Source organism: Ahaetulla prasina, chromosome 5, assembly GCF_028640845.1.
Source record: "Ahaetulla prasina isolate Xishuangbanna chromosome 5, ASM2864084v1, whole genome shotgun sequence".
In the NCBI taxonomy this organism is placed as follows: Eukaryota; Metazoa; Chordata; class Lepidosauria; order Squamata; family Colubridae; genus Ahaetulla; species Ahaetulla prasina.
In genome coordinates, this window is record NC_080543.1 from 23,380,320 (window position 1) to 23,399,503 (window position 19,184).

At 34.1% G+C, this 19,184-nt stretch overlaps 1 protein-coding gene across 2 annotated transcripts in view; it reads left to right on the top strand.

The window, feature by feature from the left end:
* ATM (ATM serine/threonine kinase) overlaps positions 1–19,184 on the top strand; it is a 72,670-nt gene that overhangs the window by 20,919 nt on the left and 32,567 nt on the right. For both annotated transcript variants that reach the window (XM_058185000.1, XM_058185001.1), the window contains exons 19-40: positions 354–436; positions 517–672; positions 1,435–1,510; positions 1,629–1,759; positions 2,032–2,152; positions 2,982–3,164; positions 4,002–4,162; positions 4,483–4,729; positions 5,745–5,863; positions 7,215–7,341; positions 7,963–8,162; positions 8,705–8,876; positions 9,857–10,021; positions 10,287–10,419; positions 11,794–11,883; positions 13,363–13,534; positions 13,645–13,786; positions 14,807–14,983; positions 15,930–16,104; positions 17,266–17,347; positions 17,661–17,810; positions 18,644–18,752. In XM_058185000.1, the coding sequence (XP_058040983.1) occupies positions 354–436; positions 517–672; positions 1,435–1,510; positions 1,629–1,759; positions 2,032–2,152; positions 2,982–3,164; positions 4,002–4,162; positions 4,483–4,729; positions 5,745–5,863; positions 7,215–7,341; positions 7,963–8,162; positions 8,705–8,876; positions 9,857–10,021; positions 10,287–10,419; positions 11,794–11,883; positions 13,363–13,534; positions 13,645–13,786; positions 14,807–14,983; positions 15,930–16,104; positions 17,266–17,347; positions 17,661–17,810; positions 18,644–18,752 (3,171 nt within the window). The remainder of the gene's footprint in view (positions 1–353; positions 437–516; positions 673–1,434; positions 1,511–1,628; positions 1,760–2,031; positions 2,153–2,981; positions 3,165–4,001; positions 4,163–4,482; positions 4,730–5,744; positions 5,864–7,214; positions 7,342–7,962; positions 8,163–8,704; positions 8,877–9,856; positions 10,022–10,286; positions 10,420–11,793; positions 11,884–13,362; positions 13,535–13,644; positions 13,787–14,806; positions 14,984–15,929; positions 16,105–17,265; positions 17,348–17,660; positions 17,811–18,643; positions 18,753–19,184) is intronic.

Below are 19,184 nucleotides of genomic sequence, written 5' to 3' on the forward strand. Positions count from 1 at the left end.
GGCCCTCCAGAGTTCAAAAACGGCCTGTATTCTACTTCTGGTGGGCCCAGAAGGCCCGAAAATGAGCTGGCCGGCGCACGCATGCGCTCCGGAGCTGAGCTCACGTGCCCATCGATATGGCCATAGGTTCGCCATCACAGGTATAGGGTTTCCTGCTTGAGCAGGTGGTTGGACTAGAAGACCTCCAAGGTCCCTTCCAACTCTGTTGTTCTGTTATAAAAGAATTATATCAATATATATTTGTTCACATGCTAAATATAAATTCAGTAAAATTTTGTTACATTCATACAATTATACATAAACATTGGATTATTCTTTTCTGATATTATATCTTTAATTCTGGTTTCTACTAGTATTTAGTCTTGTTGAAGGAACTTCCCAGAGGAGAAAATCCCTTGCCTGAAGATTATGTTGTCTCATTACTCAAACTTCTACTGTAAGAAATTAATCTTGCTTAATCAAATTAATTTGCTTTGTATATATTTTGAGATACAAATATTTAGTTATTTCTTATAGAGATATATGTTCCTTTTATCGTCGGGATCAAGATGTTTGTGCAGCAATATTACATAATCTTCCTCCAATGGTTAATATTTTGGGAACTTTCAGTAGAAATTCTGAAGATCTAAGAGAAGCCCGGTGTCAAGTCTTAACTGTTGTTGGATCATTTTGGTAGGTTAAGTGCGAATTAAACTCCAAATTATTTGCTATTAGGAAAGGATTGAAGGGAAGATCTTCCTAAAGGCTCACTATGACATATGTTTCATAAACATTTCACAATTCAACAATGTTAGATAAGTTTCTCTTGGTCTACAACTCTCTTTTATAGGGGAAAATGTTAGAGAAGTTGGTAAATTGACAATTACAGAGCATGAAGCCTTTTTAATAGCAGTGAACTAAGTGCAGAACTAATTGTTTTTATTGTCTGGTATTCTTTCATTTGTTTAAGAAAATTAATCATAAATATGCTTAAGTATAAGCATATAGATTTCAATCAAATTTAGTCCTAAATGTATGCATTCAATCTCAGTATTTAAAGACAGTGAGACCAATTCAGTTAAATATGTCTTAATAGTATGAGTCTTAAATTGATTTCTACAAGAAATTTCCACTAATTTTACTGGCAGTTGTTCTGAAATAGCTGGGATTTGCAACTTGTGTATTCATTCAGTCAGTTTTATATGCAATTCAAGCTATATTATTGCAGTGGTGGCAATAGATATCTTTCAGTAAAATTTAAGAAATGGTAATTGAACAAATGGCCATTGTACAGTTTATTTAACTTTTCTAAAATTTAAAAACTAACAAAAATCCTTTGAACTATTTAATAAAAACTTATATATATATTTCAAAAATCCTAAAAAACTTGACTTTAAGTTTTGACTTTTTAAAATAATATGTTATATTTTATTATTAAAATGCTTTCTGTTTCAGGCATTTAGCAAATGAAGGAAAATGTTCAGTTCCTGTAAGAATTGCTTTAGTGAATTGCATGACAACCTTTCTTCATGTAAGTAAAACTCCAGAAGCATTTAAGAGCTACTATTACTGCTCTTAATGCTACTACTTATTTAGGTTTCTAAATCTATAAAAATATAACGATATTTCCTTTTCCCCATTTTTCCCAGGCTGACCCTTGTTTAGAATGGGCTGTGCTTACAGTTAAATGTGAAAATCTACCTGTGAGAGATGCTTTTCCTCAATTCCTTGCAGATGACAACTTTCAAGTTTGTACAATTGCAGCTAAGTCAGCAATCAGGTATACATGTACACAGTTTTAGAGCTGCAGTTTGTCTCTAGTTTATTAAAATCAACAAGATTAACATTACTTATATTGCTAGTTTATTAAAATTAATAGTTCAGCTTTCAGAAATATATGACATGAAAATAAATAACTTATTTAATAAAGTTTTACTTTGTTAAATTATTTCAGACAAAAAAAACCCCATGAAATGGAAACCTATTTTATTTTAGAAAAGAAAAAATATACACTTTAATTCTAAATTGCCTTTCTCTCTGCTTGATCATAAGTTTGTTCCAAGATGTGAAACTGAGGGATACTACTGGTTTAGTGAAAGGTCTTCCTTTGAAGTTCCAACAAAGAGCTTTTGAGAATTTGTACATCAAAGTTCAAGAAGGAGCAAAAACATTGGTAATAATTATTACTAAGCATGCATGAGCATTTCCTTCACTTATTGATTCAAGAGTGTCTATTTGAAAAGAGTTTGTGAAAACTGTTCATGGCTCTTCCGTCTGATTTTCCATCTGGCATTTCTTTCTTGGTTTTCTCTGCTTGTTCTGTGGTTTTTATGCCAATGTTCCTTGTCCAATCCCCCCTTTCCTTTCTTCTTACTGCCCTTCTGTTCTCATTTCTTCCTATGTTTTTTCTGTCAGCTTACCACCTTTCTTCTCCCTTCTATGCCCCCAATTCTTATCCCACTTTTTCCACCTATATACCCACAGATGTAAAAGTTTTCGTTTCTCTCAAATACTTTCCCACTAGCTCCAATCCGCTTCCCATTCTACTTTCCAACCTGTTGTTGCCCTACTTATCTTCAATGGTATTTTCCACTATTTGTGCCATCCTAGCCTTCCCATGAGACCACCTGGCTTGTCATTCTTTTTTTCTTAGAATGTATCTTCAGAAAAGAACACGTTTAAGGCGTTGGCAGATAATTCAGATTTAAAGGACAGAGAACTACATGCTTGGTAACGAGAGGAGATGTAAAAGACACTTGACATGACACTACACAGGACACTTGTGCCATGTCAGACTTTGCAACACATAAACATTTTAAAAATATGTTGAATATTTTAGACTGATTATTTTAGGTTTATCAAAATTTGATTCCATCTTTGTATTATCTCTTTGATCATTTGTTACAGCTGTGTTGGAATGCTATTTTAATTTTTAAAAAGTCATAATAAAAGCTATCACATGTGTACCTAAAAAAAAATTCCTTCCCTTTGTGTTTTGTCAGTTGAAGGCACGTGACGCAGGGAATCAAGAAAGCCATCCTGATGAAGAGCATAACAGAAAAACAGTTCTACTCATGTTAATAACTATGATTTTGTACAGCAGTCCTGTGTGTGAGAAACAAGCATTGTTTGCTATTTTCCAGTGTATTAAAAAGAATGGATTAGATCCTCAGCTTGTAAGGAAGGTAATTACTGAATTAAAGAGGATAAGTCAGGTACCTGCAGTAAATATGGTTATACAGATTCTAAATAAATGAAAGTAGGGATTATACTTTTTATAAGGAGGAATATAAGCATAAATTATATTTTTTCCAGGCCAGAATAGTCAGGGATTACATGGCCTTAATTGGCTTGATAAAGCAAAATGAAAATAACCCCCACCCCATCCACTCCTATTATCTTTCTTTTTCTGTTCATGATTCCAGTAAGGAATCTAAACATAAATAGCTGTTTACAGTGGCCACATAATCAGAAATATGGCATGATTTGTACCAGATTAACATAACTTATTCCAGAATCTATACATTCTACCAGTTGCTGTCATGGGGAAGAAGGCAGTGTAGGAGTTTGAGGGTCTCACAAAAATAGGAATATTTTTTACTAGCTGAATTTTGATCGATTAGTTTTTGAAGGTAGGCAGATTCTGTTTCTGTACTTACAGTAACGATCCAATTTATCATTATCACTGAGAGTGAGGGGGTTACTTTTTTGTAGCCAAAGAATTTGTGTATATGTGTATGTGGATGAGCATGTGTGCATGCACATATATAAATATGCAATAAATGCACATATGGATGGATGGATGGATGGATAGATAGATAGATAGATAGATAGATAGATAGATAGATAGATAGATAGATAGATAGTCCTGAGGACAGTTATTAAATACTTACCTGTAATGGGAATAGAAATACACTGAGAGACATCAGTGACAAATCACAAGGCATATGTTCCTTATCTTATTGCTGTAATACTAATGGTATTATATTTGACTATTGACAATCTTTATTTTTCAAACACAGGTTTTAGAAAATATTTCTGGCTCTTTTGGCTATAAAAATACAGAAGATTTAATGAGCACTCATTTAGATTATCTGATATTTGAGTGGTTAAACTGTGATTACAGCTTGTCCGATTTTCCACATGTTTTGCTAAATTGCTCTACTTTGGAAGAGTTTTACAGGTATGGTTCTAAATCATACTTTCTCTTTGTAGATTGATTGCTGCAGCTTTATTTATTAATTCATTGTATTCTGAAATAAACTTACATTTTTACTTTATTTTAATGCAAGGAAAATGTATTATTTAATTTTGAAAGTGATTTAATGCATTTAAAGCAAGGTTAAGCATCCTTTTCTAAGGATGGAGAAGACAGTTGGTCCTTGTTTAATTTGATTTGGCTGCTTAGAATAATACTTTGAGAATTCAATTGTTGCATATCAACAGGGCTTTTCTTTTTCAAATGTAATTTCATCATAATTCAAGGAGATATTTTAATTGCAGGTCCTGTTATAAAATCTTGATTCCACAACTAATAATTAGAAATCAGTTTGAAGAGATAAAATCCATTGCCAGCCAAATTGAAACAGAAGAGCGTCACCTTCTGGCACAATGCTTCCCCAAAATCCTTGTCAATATTCTTCCTTATTTTGCCTTCCAAAACCATGAAGATACTGAATTCACACAAAAGAGAAATACAGCTTCTAGAGTCTACGACATGTTGACAGATGAAAATTACTTAGGAAAGCAGGTATCTTTGAAAAATAAAGTTTGATTTTGATAACCTGTAGTCTTAAATGCAAAGAATTTGAATGCTACAAGATCCTAAGTTAAAAAAAACACGTCACTTTCTAAATATTATTTCAATTCCTGGGTAGAAGTAAATAATTTCCACATCAGAAAAATCACTAAAATTCATAGCATTCATGTTTAAAGTTATTTTGTTAATATATTTAATTTTAGTCTGATTTTTAAGTTAAGCAGAACCCTTGCTATTAGTGTCGTGTCATCAGCAGCTTGGGCTTATTTTTCCGTTTACTTTTTTTATTCCTAAAATTAGTATCAGTTTAAAATAAACTGGATTTTATCCTGTTGATTTCTCCCCAGTCTAAGCAGCTAGAAATACAGCTGTCCAATCTATTTCTGTTTTAAAACAAATTTATAGAAAACCTCCTATCCATAGATAAACACTATTTCCAGAACACATCTACTTGAAAGACTCTCATTATCCTTGGTAATTGCTGTGACAGAAAATGTCAAGAACTCTACTGCCTGGTTTCTTAAGCTTTTATTGAAGTTTCGATTTGTTTTTCATTTAGCTAGTGATAGGCAGTACTTCATTAAGTCCTGGAATTCTGTTTTCATATATTGCTCTGCTATTTAGTGCAGGCTTTGATTTGATATTTCTCAGTGCTTGAATAATGAAGAATAACAAGTAGAAAGAGAATGTATTTCTGTTGGAATTGGGTTGTGCTCTCCCCCTATTTTTCCTTTTAAAGATGTATTTTGAGTGGAGTAATTCCGTAATCTTTTTCCACTTTGTTTCAGGGATTTTTTATTATTATTAGTTTTTGCCTCAGGCAAAATGTTTTTTCAAAGAACATCTTTTTTCTGCTTGGTGGGAAAACATTAAAGCAAACAAAGAGAAACTTAATTATTTGCATATTTTATTAAATATAAAACCAGAAGATCGATGTGTGAGATAGCATCCAACTTAATTATCTTTCCTCTTTTAAGGCTATTAAACCTGCATTTTGTTTCTACAGCTGATAGAAAGTTTATTTCATAGCAGCTTACCAGAAATTGTGGTAGAGGTGTTGATGACCCTACATGAGCCAATCAATGTCAAACCAGAAGAGAATTCTGACTTAATTAAGTTTACAGGGTACAGTTTTCCTTTCTCTGTTAATGTGTTGTATACTATAATTTTAAGCGAAGTTTTCTTTATTTGTAAAGTGATTGTCAGGAGGATTGCATACGGGTAATCCTCTTTTAACAACCATTTGTTCAGCAACTATTTGAAGTTATCACAGTGATGAACAAAGGCTACTTACACCAAGTCCTTATATACACTGTAGAGCCCCCATGGTCATGCGATCCAGGGACATTTGGCAGGTCACTTGCATTTAGTACAGTGTGCTTCAACTTCTCCCACCCACCTATCTACCCCTTATCTCTGCCCTGTTGGCTGCCCTGTGTTCCACTGCCCTTACTGCCCCTTGCCTCCCTGCACATAAACACATCCCTGTCCCTTTTCCGTCTTCTTCCTCCTGCTGCTGATAAGGCATGCCTGGCCCTTCACAAGGTAGCTGCTAGCCGCACAAGGGCTTCCTGAATGCTTGCCAAAGCCTTATTATTAATTTCAGTCCTATTTAGGGTTGTTAAGCAAGGACTACCTTTAAAAAGGAATGGCAATTTGAAGTTTTGCTGAGCTCTTTCCTCTCGTTTAAGATCATTTAGGAAAGAGATACATTTAGAAACTGGAGGTCTGTTTTGTAAAATATTACTGCAACAGATCATAATAATTTCATTTTGGACAACAAACATTACTTTTTACCATATATAGAAAAATATGATTTTTGTATATATATTTTTTTCAGTCATGCTTCAGTGCATTTCAGATTTATGTCTTTGGTGATACTTCAGCTGATGGAATCTATATTCAAGAATGTTTTTATTGTGACTGTTAGATAGCCAAGCATCTGGCTTAAAGCATCTGTTTACTTGCCTGAGATAGAGTGCTTCAATCATTTTTTCCCTGCCATTCAATTGTGTTCAATTCTCGGAGACTGCCTGGAAAAGTCCATGCAATTTTGGGGGCATGGATTTTCAGATGTGATTTGTCATTGCCTCCTTCTTTGGGCTGAGAGGGAATAATTGGCCAAAGCCCAAAGGTCATCTAGCTGGCTTTGTGCCAATTAATGATAATGAGATACCACATTATTTCCCGGTTTCTAGCCTGATACCTTAACTACTACACTAAACTGGCTCTTTTGTGTATCATAAATCCATATAATTATTTGAAAATAATGAACTACAGGTCCTGATTAGATGAACTATAGCAAAGGAAATCATATTTGTAAATTAAAAAATTGAGCTGAAGTTATTCTCATATAGATTTAATCTGTTTTCTCCTATGAAGTATACCATTCTCATTGAATTCTATTTAGTGTCATTTAGACTATATCCTTTTCTTCAAACATTTTAAATATTTGTGATCTTTTCTATTTTTTCAGGGACCTGGATCCTGCTCCAAATCCTCCTTATTTTCCATCATTTATCATCCAAGCTACACTAGATTACATTAATAGATGTTTTAAAACTAAGTCTAATGGTATTATAGCAATCCTTTCTAAGAACCCTGTAAGTAACTGATGCTCAGTTTTGTGTTATGGTCACAGTATTTCTTTATAGTAGTTTTGGCATTTTAAATTAGTGTGACTATATACATTATATTTTTTTAATACTGGACATCCCTCTTAGCATAGAACTTGCTATAAATTTGCAACATAGGCAGAAAAATATATTTCTACAAAATCAGGTTATGTTGTTATGTAACCTTTTAAATCTAATAAGTCATCACACTATTAATAAAATAATAAAACAGCATTGACTGTTGCTTTTCTTTCAGAGTTCCTGCATTCATGGTCTTGTATATAAACATTAAACTGAATGTTAAGCAAATTAAAATTAAAGAAGATAAGAAATTCTAGTACATTATTTGTTGCTTGTTTGGACAAGCAGAATTAATAGTGCTTTGATTTGGTTTGATATACAAATTAAGTCAATAGGGATAATTATTTAATTGTTTAAGCAGTAGCTCAGATATGTCAGACTTCTTGTGATTTCAATAATTCTGAAAAGATAAGAGATGCTTGAAGCATATTCATATGAACAGTGATCTAATGCATGTTTATTTAAGAATAGATACTTGATGTAAGTTATATTTAAACATTGATCATGTAATATTTTCTTTTTGTGTAGGAGTCATTCCACAAAATTTTATTTGCTGTATGGAAGCAGGTGTCTGGAACAAAAAACAATTATAACAAGCATAGAATGCTTATGATATATCATTTTTTTGTAAATCTGCTGTTGAAAGAAATAAAGGATGGCTTAGGTGGCGCATGGGCTTTTGTACTGCGGGATGTGATTTATTCTATGATTCACCACATCAGCAACAGGTAAGACCATTCTATGTTATTCTGTCTCTACATAGATTCTGTTCAGTTCTATTTCATTCATTTATTCTTATCCTGGTTAGTCCTCTAGTGCAGAGCTTTTTAATCTGTCACATTTGATTTGGAGAGCATGTTAAACAAGGTTTTCGTATTATGTTTCAGCTTATACTAGCTATTCTCCTTGTCAAAATTAATTTTCCCAATTCTTGACATGAACCAGGAATTATGACTTAAAGAAACCCTGGTTGTTAAATAACCTAATGTGGTTTGTTTGTTGTTGTTGCTGTTGACCCAATTAGCAATTGATTAAAGTCTGTTTGTACATAGAAATATAAAGGAAGATAATGTTGTATGATCCCAAATCTTTGCTTCAATGTTTAGTTCGTCGTGGATTGTATTCCATTATTTTTATTTGAAAATGTATAGCTCAGATCTTTGCCTTTTGTAAAAATACTTCTATATTTTGTCCTTATTATGGCCTATTCTATAATTGAAGCAAAATCATTCATGTGTGTTCTTAGCTATTTTTCCTGTATTCCTCTTAGGTCAAATCCTCTGACAGGAGTATCCCTCCGAAGCTTCTTGCTTTGTTGTGATCTTCTCAATCGTGTTTGTCACACAGCAGTACAGTATTGTGGGGATGCCATAGCAAGTCACCTCCATGTTATCGTGGGTACACTAATACCAGTTGGAGAACAACCTGAAACTGAAGAAGAAGTATGTTTCTAGAGGAACTACTTGCTAGGCATTTCATTAATCAAATTTTTGGAAAGCAACATTATTAACTTTTCATCTAAAAAGTGTGATTGTTTTAAGTTTATAGTTTATCTTTTGAATGATACAGAAGTATGCTTGATCATCTTTTTTCCTTTGAAAGTAAAATCCATATGCGTCATCAGAATTATAAAATTGAATCATGATTTATGAAACAAATAGGATCAGGAACTAATTAAAGAATCATCTGAATTGTATTGCAGTTATGAATGTTGGAATCATATTTGGTAATTTTACGTTTTATAATTTTTGGAGGGCTACACATTTATGTTTGCCTTAATCATTATCAAAAATTATGCTAGCATCTCCTCTCCTACATGGAGTTCTTATTTATCCGCACTCAAATGTTTGTTTGGATAAAATAAAGGGAGAGCCCCCATATGAGTTGCCAAACTGTGAATCATATTGCATTGTTGAGAAATTGCAGCTGTAATTTTTGTTTTTGAACAGACAGTGGGGATCTTTGGATGTTCTTTCTTTGTTTTGCACAATAATATGAGGAACAAGCTTTGTCTTTATAAAACCTAATTTTTTGCTATGCAGCATCAACTGAAATATGAAATTGAAGTAAAAATACAAAAAAATCTGTGTAGTTCCAGAACTCTTAGTAGAAATGATATTTTTATTCAGAAATAAGTATTTAATAATATTTATTCCAGAAAACTATTCAGAATTAAAGCCTAAAAAGTTCAGTCCTAAGGACATCCTTGCTTAGTCTGGGTTTCTGGGTGATGAGAGAAAAAGACACAAAATCTGTCTGTCAACTTATCTATTATTTCCATAAAGCTTAGTTTTGGTAGAAATAAAATATGGACTGCTAATATAGCTGTGGTTGAATTGTGTGTTAATTCTGTTTTAAAAAATGAAAAAGTGGTGGTTGCTACAATTATTGTAATTTTGTTGTACTGCTATTTTATTTTTAGGTCTTGGGCTTATTGAAGTATCTAGTGATAGATAATCAGAACCATGAATATTTGTACCAAGCAATCAAATTATTAGATCCATTTCCTGATCATCCCCATTTTAAAGAACTGCGGGCCACTCAACAAAAAATTAAATACAGCACTGGAAAATTTTCTCTTTTGGAGGTAATATCTTCAGATTTTAAAAAAGGGAATCCAAGGCAATGTTTCATATTGCTAATGGAATCTCTTCATCCTATTTGAATTAATATATTTTTATTGTTTGGATATTTATGTCAAAGCTCTTACATCATAAAGTTATAACAATTGCATTGTGTATTAAAAATTAGATTTGTGTCCCAGATTTTAAGGAGTGTTATCCTTTGCGATAATTCTTTATAGGAGATTAAATCTATGAATTATATCTTCATTGTCAAATTTATGTTTGCAGGAAATTAACCATTTCTTATCGATAAATATATCTGATTCACTGTTTTTAACAAGACTTGAAGGTTTAAAAGATCTGCACAAACAACTAGAAGATCATAAAGAACAAATAATGGAACTTATGAAAAAATTTCAGGGTATGGATTTTTTAATTCTGATTTATCTTTACGTTTTGATCCTTTCATTCTTTTTTTATTGTCAGAGATCTAAGAAGTAATTCAAACATTTATACTGTTTCTTATGTAAGCGTTACACATTCCTAACTGATTAGCTAACACTGGAAAATAATATCAGTAGCTCCTAATGCATTTGTGGGGGGAAAAATTCATTCTTTCTTTTTCTTCCTTCCTTCCTTCCTTCCTTCCTTCCTTCCTTCCTTCCTTCCTTCCTTCCTTCCTTCCTTCCTTCCTTCCTTCCTTCCTTCCTTCCTTCCTTCCTTCTTATAATGGATGCATTTCTTTGATCCAAAGGTCCCCAACCTGTCGGCCTCAGCCCAATAGTGGGCTGTGAGGGGTTTGCAACTGGGCCGTGGAAACGGCTGGCATGCGCATCCTCACTTGCTCGAGCAGTAGGCGAGAGCGTGCGTGTTCTCCTTTTGCGTAAGCAGCAGGCGCGTGTGCATATGACTTATGCAAATGAAGCTGTGCACATGCACACTTGCCAGCTGCTTGCACGTACCATCCCTTCCCTCGTATCAGTCTGCAAAGCCAGATACGTTGGGGAACTCTGCTTTAATCCACACAATTTCTGTTTTATCAGTAAAGAATTTGTTCTTATAAAGCAAGTCTGGTTGGGTGATACTGGTAGTCCTCAACTTAATTGGTCGATTAATAACTGTATGAATTTACAGTGGTTTTTTTAAAAAAAAATACCTTATAACCTCTCAAAGTTATGATTGCTGTGCCCCTTCTCATGTAATCACATTTCGGGTACTTGGCAACTGGGTTGCAGCATCCAATGGTCACATGATAATGATTTGCTATGGTTTTTGCTGTTTTGCAGCAGAAAAGGGGGGGGAACATCAATATGAACTACCGATAGAGAAAGAAAGAAATTTGTATGCTTTTCTTTTTAATATAAACTGACTTAATTTATACTTCTAGCCAAGTAGGTTACTTGGGGGTGGGGGAGGGTTTCTCCAAATGTTTCATCAATCTGTTATCATATATGAATGCTGACAAATGCTTTTTAATAGAAAGTTATTGAAGCAAAATAGAATATAGCCAACTTTTAAAGATAAAATCAATCATCTTTAGTAAAGACTTATATTTTCAAAAGGAGTAAGGAATGAGTTGTTACCTCTTTTAAAGGATGTTGAAGAAAATGGCGGTACCAACATCCTCTGAGCACATTTTTTAACAGGTTTGCCAATAAATGTACTATGTTTTTTCATTTTCTTCTCTGCTCTTTAGAAAACAATATCAGAGAAAACAAAGCTCTTGAGTGCTAATATATAATAGATACCTATGATATTACAGATGCTTCTAATATACATTTCTTTTAAATGTTAGAAAATCCAAGGGACTGCATTATAGTAAAGCTAATGGCATATCTATTACAACTTTCAAAAACAACTGTACATTCTACTGATGCTATCTTGGGTAAGTCATCACTTCTTTAAATGAGTGATGGTTTTTAACAGCTTGCTTTGTGTAATTTCATTGCTTGTTATAGCATTACATAATTAAAGAAATCTGAAAAAAGCAGTTGCAAAGCAGTACATGTTTAATACTGTTTAGTTGTATTGATATTTTATCTTTGTATTTCTTTAAAGTTGCTTGATTTGTGGAGGTATTAAACTTGGGAATTAATTATCTCCTCAAATTGGGAAATAATGGTTTTTCTAACTTGCAAAAGAAGTAAACTGCAAAAGCTTACTGTATATTAATCAATCAGAATAGAGCTGGAGTACCCTGGAGGTTTTCTAGCCCAACCCCCTGCTCAAGCCAGAGACTTTATACCATTTCAGACAAGTGACTGTACAGTCTCTTCTTAAAAACTTCCAGTGATGAAGCACCCACAACTTCTGAGGGCAAGCTGTTCCACTGTTTAATTATCCTCACTGTTCTTGGATTTTTAAAAATTGGTGTACAAAGATTGTTGTCCATTGATAAGCAAAGCAAGGGTGTCTGGTTTACATCCTTGATTCTGCCTACTGTAATTTCTCTGCCTATTGAATTTTCTTCCGTGGACACCAGCTGTCACTCGTCTGTACATTTCAATTTGAAAGTAATGTAAAATCTGGTTCAAATTAGCTACTGAAAAAGTAAACGATGACACTGTGAAAGGAAAATGAGTAATATAGGTTTGCGTATGATTACATATGGATTAAATATCCATTTCTGTATTTGTCAAAAGCACTGCATCCATATAGTTTGCCTATATATAGAATGCCCATCTATAGAATGCTGAGTAATATTTCCAAAATGAAGGATATTAAATGACTGTACTGGATCAAGATTCCAGATGATCCACATTTACCAACTGCAGTTGGGACGGCAACATGGTCATTAAATGAAGTTGTTACTAAGTGAAACCACAGCAATGCTTATGGACTTACTTCAGCTTTCCTTTGTTTTACACACCTGTGAAGGTGGTAAATATGAGGATTGTTCACAGTTACTTTTGCATGATAATCGTAACTGTGAACAGTTGCTAAATAAGGTCTATCTGTATAGAATATACATATACTGCAATTCATATAGAGGGTACTAAGTTTGTAACATTTTCTACTTCCTAATCCAGAAACAGTTGTCAAAAAAATATATACTAAATTCTGAAAATTACATCTTCTGCTTCTCTTTTTTTTTCTTGCTCTAAATTCTACATTCAATTAGTTCAAGTTCATTCAATATCTGCTAAGATTATAGCTGTTGCCAAATCCCCAAATTTTCTGTTATTATGTTTCTTAATTCACTGAACAGGAAGCTAACTAATAAAGTATATATAAAAAGAAAATGCACTTATATTAGTATATGATACATGCATATATTGTAAGCACTATACAGCTTATTCCCTCAGATTCTTTGGCTTCAAGTATGCAAAGGCCACCTTAATAATGTTAATGTTTATATTTGCAGAGGCTGTTGGAAGCTGTTTGGGAGAAATTGGTCCTATAAATTTTTCTACCATAGCATTGCAGCCCAGTAAAAATGGACCAAGTTTCAATACATGTGATCTGTTTGAAGACAGAGAACTTCAGTGGGTGTTTGTAATATTAACACTCATAAATAATTATTTAATAGATCAATGGTAAGTGTATAGTGAACATTCAACACAATATGAATGTATTGTTGGTTTGGGAGTGTTTTTGTATGAGAGTAGTAGCTAAATTGTAAAAAAAAGGCTTTTATTACTTTCAGTATCGACGTTCGATCAGCTGCTGCTGTCTGTTTGAAAAACATTTTAGCGACCAAAACAGGACATACATTTTCAGAAAAGTACAAAACCCAAACGGATGCAATGCTGAAATACTTGCATCCTTTCAGAACATCTAAGAAAAAGGTACTGTGTTTTACACCATGTAAAATTAAATGAAGAATCCTAAATTTATTTCCTCAGTTAGGGAGAACATAGATTAGGGAGCTAATTTTACCCATTTTCAACACTGGTCTCTAAATATCCAATTGCAAACTTATCTATTGGGAAAGCAGGATCTGTGTGCAGCAATTTTTCAGTTGGCTCTAATGTTTCCCATATTTTCTAGTTAATCTAGGGTAAAAAAGTAAGAATCAGCTCCTCCTCTGAAACTTGAAACTGTCTACTCCATATATAAACTTTAGGACACAGCAGTCATTCTATCCTCCAGTAAGAATAAGCTGTGTCTCCTTCAGCAAATCAGATGGCCAGTTGTATCCCACATCCAGAATAGGATTCACTGTGTTTTTCTCAAGGACCATTGTTTATAAGGTAGATTCTTGACTCCAGGCTATTTTTGCCTTCTTGTTGCTCCTTTTTTAACTCTCTTCCAAGCAGTAATAAAAGAAAGAAAGTTAAGCAGCTGCTAGTTGCCGTGTATTCTTGGTGGCAATCATACATTGGATGTAGGTGGAGAAATATATGGGCAATGAATGAAGAGTATTTTAGAATCATAGGATTGAAAAGGGGCCCACAAATCCAACTCCAGAGCAGTATTCCAAATAAAAACATTCTTGACACTTGGTTGTACAGCTTCTATTTTAGCATGTTTCAATTTTGAAATTGAGAAAAATTTTATGGACACTAGTAAAATATATTTTCTGGTCAGGGAAAACTTTATAAAATGGCTATCAAGGTAGAAAGTTGGAATTTCAAGTTGTAATTGTTGCTCCTACAAAGCAAATAGAACACCCATTTCGGAAAAGTAAACTTCAGAAATTGCTCAAATGCAAACACACAGTAAAGAATGTTTTATGCAACATTTTGTGTTCTCACAGTGGTAGCGTATGTGATATTGTGTCAATGGGAGAAATAAGTACTTAAAGGGGCACTAACTACATTTATTTATTTTTCTCCTATTTGTTTCTAAACAATAATGATATTTAGCTCTTGGAGGTGCCTGGAAAGGTAAGAGAGACTCCTCCAGAAAATCTCGATTGTTCAACCTTGTGGATTCCTCACAGTGAAAGTCATGAAATTTGGATTAAGACCTTGACTTGTGCATTATTGGATAGTGGAATGATAACAAGTGAAATCCTCCTGTTGCTGAAGCCTTTGTGTCAGGTAAATTAGATTGGCAGGACTATATGCTATGATAAAGGTTTTGTTTGCATTATTTTTAAGAGTTATCTTGATATAGGTAGGATATAAACACTTGAATTAAAGAAATTAAAATAGTTCTTTCTATACTGCTTTTTCAGTGATCATATGTCAGCCTTGCAGAGTAAACCAATCACAACCAGATGAGCTAATACTAAATTATTGTAAAGCTACATTGCCAGACGCAGTGGCTCAGTGGTTAATAGGGACGCGGTGGCTTAGTGGTTAATAGAGACGTGGTAGCTCAGTGGCTAAGACCCTGAGCTTGTCGATCGAAAGGTTGGAAATTCAGTTCGAATCCCTAGTGCCGTGTAACAGGGTGAGCTCCCGTTAGTTGTCCCAGCTTCTGCCAAATTAGCAGTTCAAAAGCACATAAAAAATGCAAGTAGAAAAATAGGGACCACCTTTGATGGGAAGGTGACAGCGTTCCGTGCATCTTTGGTGTTTAGTCATGCTGGCCACATGACCATGGAGATATCTTTGGACAGTGCTAGCTCTTCGGCTTTGAAACAAAGATAAGCACCGCCACATGGGGTCGGGAATGACTAGTACATGTGTGCAAGGGGAACATTTACATTGCCAGAATCTTGCAAATCTGAAAATACAATCTTCCCTGCACCCCCCAGTCTCTTACAATTCAAGGAACTAGGAAGGGTATCTTCCGTACCTCTTGCCTTGCCCTCTATTCTGGTGTGGGTTATGCTGTCTTTTATGTGACCATTCACTTGGCTGCGTCTCTTTGACCAGTGTCCCAAGTTCTTTCCCACATACCATTACATCAGTGTTTCATTTTATTTTAATAAGGAAATACACATTGCTTAGATACTATGATTTTCAAAAATGAAAATGACCAAGAGCCACTATGAGGACATAATTTGATGTTCAAAACTTTATTTTGCATTTCTTGTAGGTTCATGCTGATTTCTGTCAAACTGTCCTTCCTTATTTAATTCATGATATCTTACTACATGACTCAAATAAATCTGGACACAGTCTTTTGTCTGCACAAATTCAAACGTTTTTCATGACCTGTTGCAAATATTCGTCACCCAGTAGATCATCTACGCCTGCAAATTTAGATTCAGGTATGAAACTGAGGCTTCTCTTGTGCTAGAATCTGAGATAAACTGTGAAATGTTTTGTTTCTGTGGTACAGCAGTGGCTATGCCAGCTAAGAAATAGCTCCTGCCAACCTAGTAGTTCGAAAGCATGCACATGCAAGTAGATAAATAGGTACCACCTCAGTGGGAAAGTAACAGTGTTCTGTGCACCCTTGGCATATAGTCATGCCGGTCACATGACCACAGAAGTGTCTGGATAACGCTGACTTCCTTGGTTAGGAAACATGAGCACCACCCTCTAGAGTCAGACATGATTCGGCAGTGGAAACCTTTACCTTTAAACAACATAAAAGTGGCAGGCACACACAAATCTGACAGGAGATTATACCAGAGAGTAGGAATTGTTAACTTATTCATATACATTGTTAATGATCTAATTATTAGTAGTTGTAATGCATGTTCTCCTAGTAATACTTGAAGTTTAGACAGAGTTCTTTAGAACTTACTCCAAATTGGGCTGCCTTTGAAGACTATCACAGAAACTACAACGTTTTCAGTATTGTGCTTTCCTAGGTTCACCCACATTATGCTATTGTGTGAACTATGGGACCAGGTTGTTTATGTGACTACTTTTCCCCGAAGACATCTGTTTATCCCTCAAAATTGGATAGGGTAATCATGTTCCAGATCCCTTTCCTTAAATTGTGCTATCTTAAGAGGCCTAGGAAGCATGCAGTAGAACCCTCTCCAATGCCCTGTGGAACACCCTTCTCTTGAGATCTTGCAGGCCATTATCCATTAATGTTTCAAAAACCACTTAAGATCTGATTTTCCCCACAAGCACTGGCATAGGCATAGGGAAACGTGTGTTGTGGGCTGCATCAGAAAGTTTAGCTGTGGTGCCAGGTATTTTGGGTGGGTGGGGGTTATTGATTTTGTCTTATTGATTAGATCTCTCTATCCAGAGAGTTTGGTTTAAGATTGGCAGCCATATCACTTTTTAAAATAAATACATGTAATAAAATGAATAGAAGAAATTCAAAAGCACTTTGAAATTTAAAAGTAGCATTCCTTAGGAAAAAAGTTCAGATTCTGTATATTGTAATGTAGGAGTTATTTGTAAATTTATGTAAATCTATCATTCATTAATGAGTTGAATTACTGTGAAGATGTTCTTTAATATAGATTCAGAAACTCTAGCTCATTTGGATAAAATATCTCGAAGAACAATGCTTGCTGTTGTTGACTACTTAAGACATCAAAAAAAGTAGGTTGAATTCTTTTGTTGCCTGTATTTTAATCTGTTATTCTTTTATTCAGAAAAATAAAGACGGGTTTTTAAAATAAAAATAGGAAGTATACGGTTATTGTTAAATCTACAAATCGAAAATTCTATCTGAATTCCTTCTATAGATTACATTAATCAACTTCTTTTTTTATCCTGGCATTATTTTAATTTAAAGCAATAAGTATAAGATGGCAAATCATGACGAAAATAATGTAACTCAAATATGTGCCTCCTTCATTTGGGAAGAGTGTAGTAAAATGAGACAATTGTGTTTGTCAATTGCTTTATCCAGGAATCCTTCCAGCACCATCTTTGATGACAGCTTCTGGCTGGAGTTAAGCTATCTGCAGGTTGCCATAGTAGCCCAGTCTTGTTCTGCTCACTTCACAGCTTTGCTTTATGCAGAAATCTATGCCGACAAGATAGGCAGACAACAGGAAAGGTAGTGTTAATTGCAGTCTGTTCACATTTATGATAAATCTGTGATACAACTTAGACAAAAGTGTGTGGCTTACAGACATCTCTCACCTTGAAAAGAATAAACTTCCTTGTTTTTTTCTAGTTAAACTGATGTGCAGTGCTTCAGAATTGAAGAGAGAAAACTTCTTTGGAGCACTTGTTGGTAGTTCTTTAACCAAATGGACCTTTTCCTGGATCACACTGAAGCCAAGTAGGGCAATCTGAGAAAAGACAGAGTTGCTTGAAGAAATTGAATAGGTGCTTTGTGGGTGTCATGCATACTCCAAAGCTGCTTTGCTTCTTTCTTTGAATCCAAAGGGTTGCACAGCCTAATTACTCTTGCTATTGGTTTGAATCTTTGATAGTTTCATCCTATGGAAAATACAGTCAGGAAGCAAGAATGTCAAATATTCCAGTTTGGTTCTTCCAATCAATATGATCAGGAAAACCATGAATCTCATGTGAACCAAGATTCCTCAGCTGTTCCTCTTATAATGTCAGAATCATTAATTAGTTAAAATGAGGTTTGCAAAGAAAAGAATTGTTTTAGTTCATAGATTTCACAATTTTTTTTTATTTCACTGAAATTTCACAACTAAACGAGAAATATAGTATTGCTTTGTTTGTTGAAATTCTAATAAATGTAAAATACATTAAATACAGCAGTTCATTTCAAACTTTTTTGGTGACTATTGCAGACCTCATCTAATACATCAAGCAAACGGGCATGATTATTCGTTAGGATTTATATTTTCTGAATGCCCAAACATGGTATCAGTTCCACTTGGACATCAATTTTGAATTTCTTTTCTGCAGGTCTGCTTCCAAAGCAGTTAAAAAATTAACATTTGAAGAAGGAAGTCAGAATTCAACACTTACTTGTTTAAGTGAGAAGAGTAAAGAAGAAACAGGAATAAGTTTGCAGGTATAGAATTTATTGTAATGTACTTAAAAGTGCTCATTGGAGTCACTTAGAAAGGTTATGTTTTAATGTGATTTAATAAAAGTAATGTATATAATTAGCAGTACTACATTGTGATGGCAAATATAGACAAATAATTGTTGTCATCTTTTAACGGCATGATTACTTCCATGAATTAGCAACCTTCCCCAGATATTTAATAGTTAATTCCAAGTAATTCCAAAGTTCAAAGTTCCAATGGCACTGAAAAATGTGACTTATGATCATTTTTCACAGTTACGATCTTTGAAGCATCCCCATGATCATGTGATCAAAATTCCAATGCTTGGCAACTGGTTCATGTTTATGGCCATTGCTGTATCCCAACATCATGTTATCATCTTTTGTGACCTTCTGACAAGCAAAGTCAATGGGGAAACCAGATTCATTTAACAA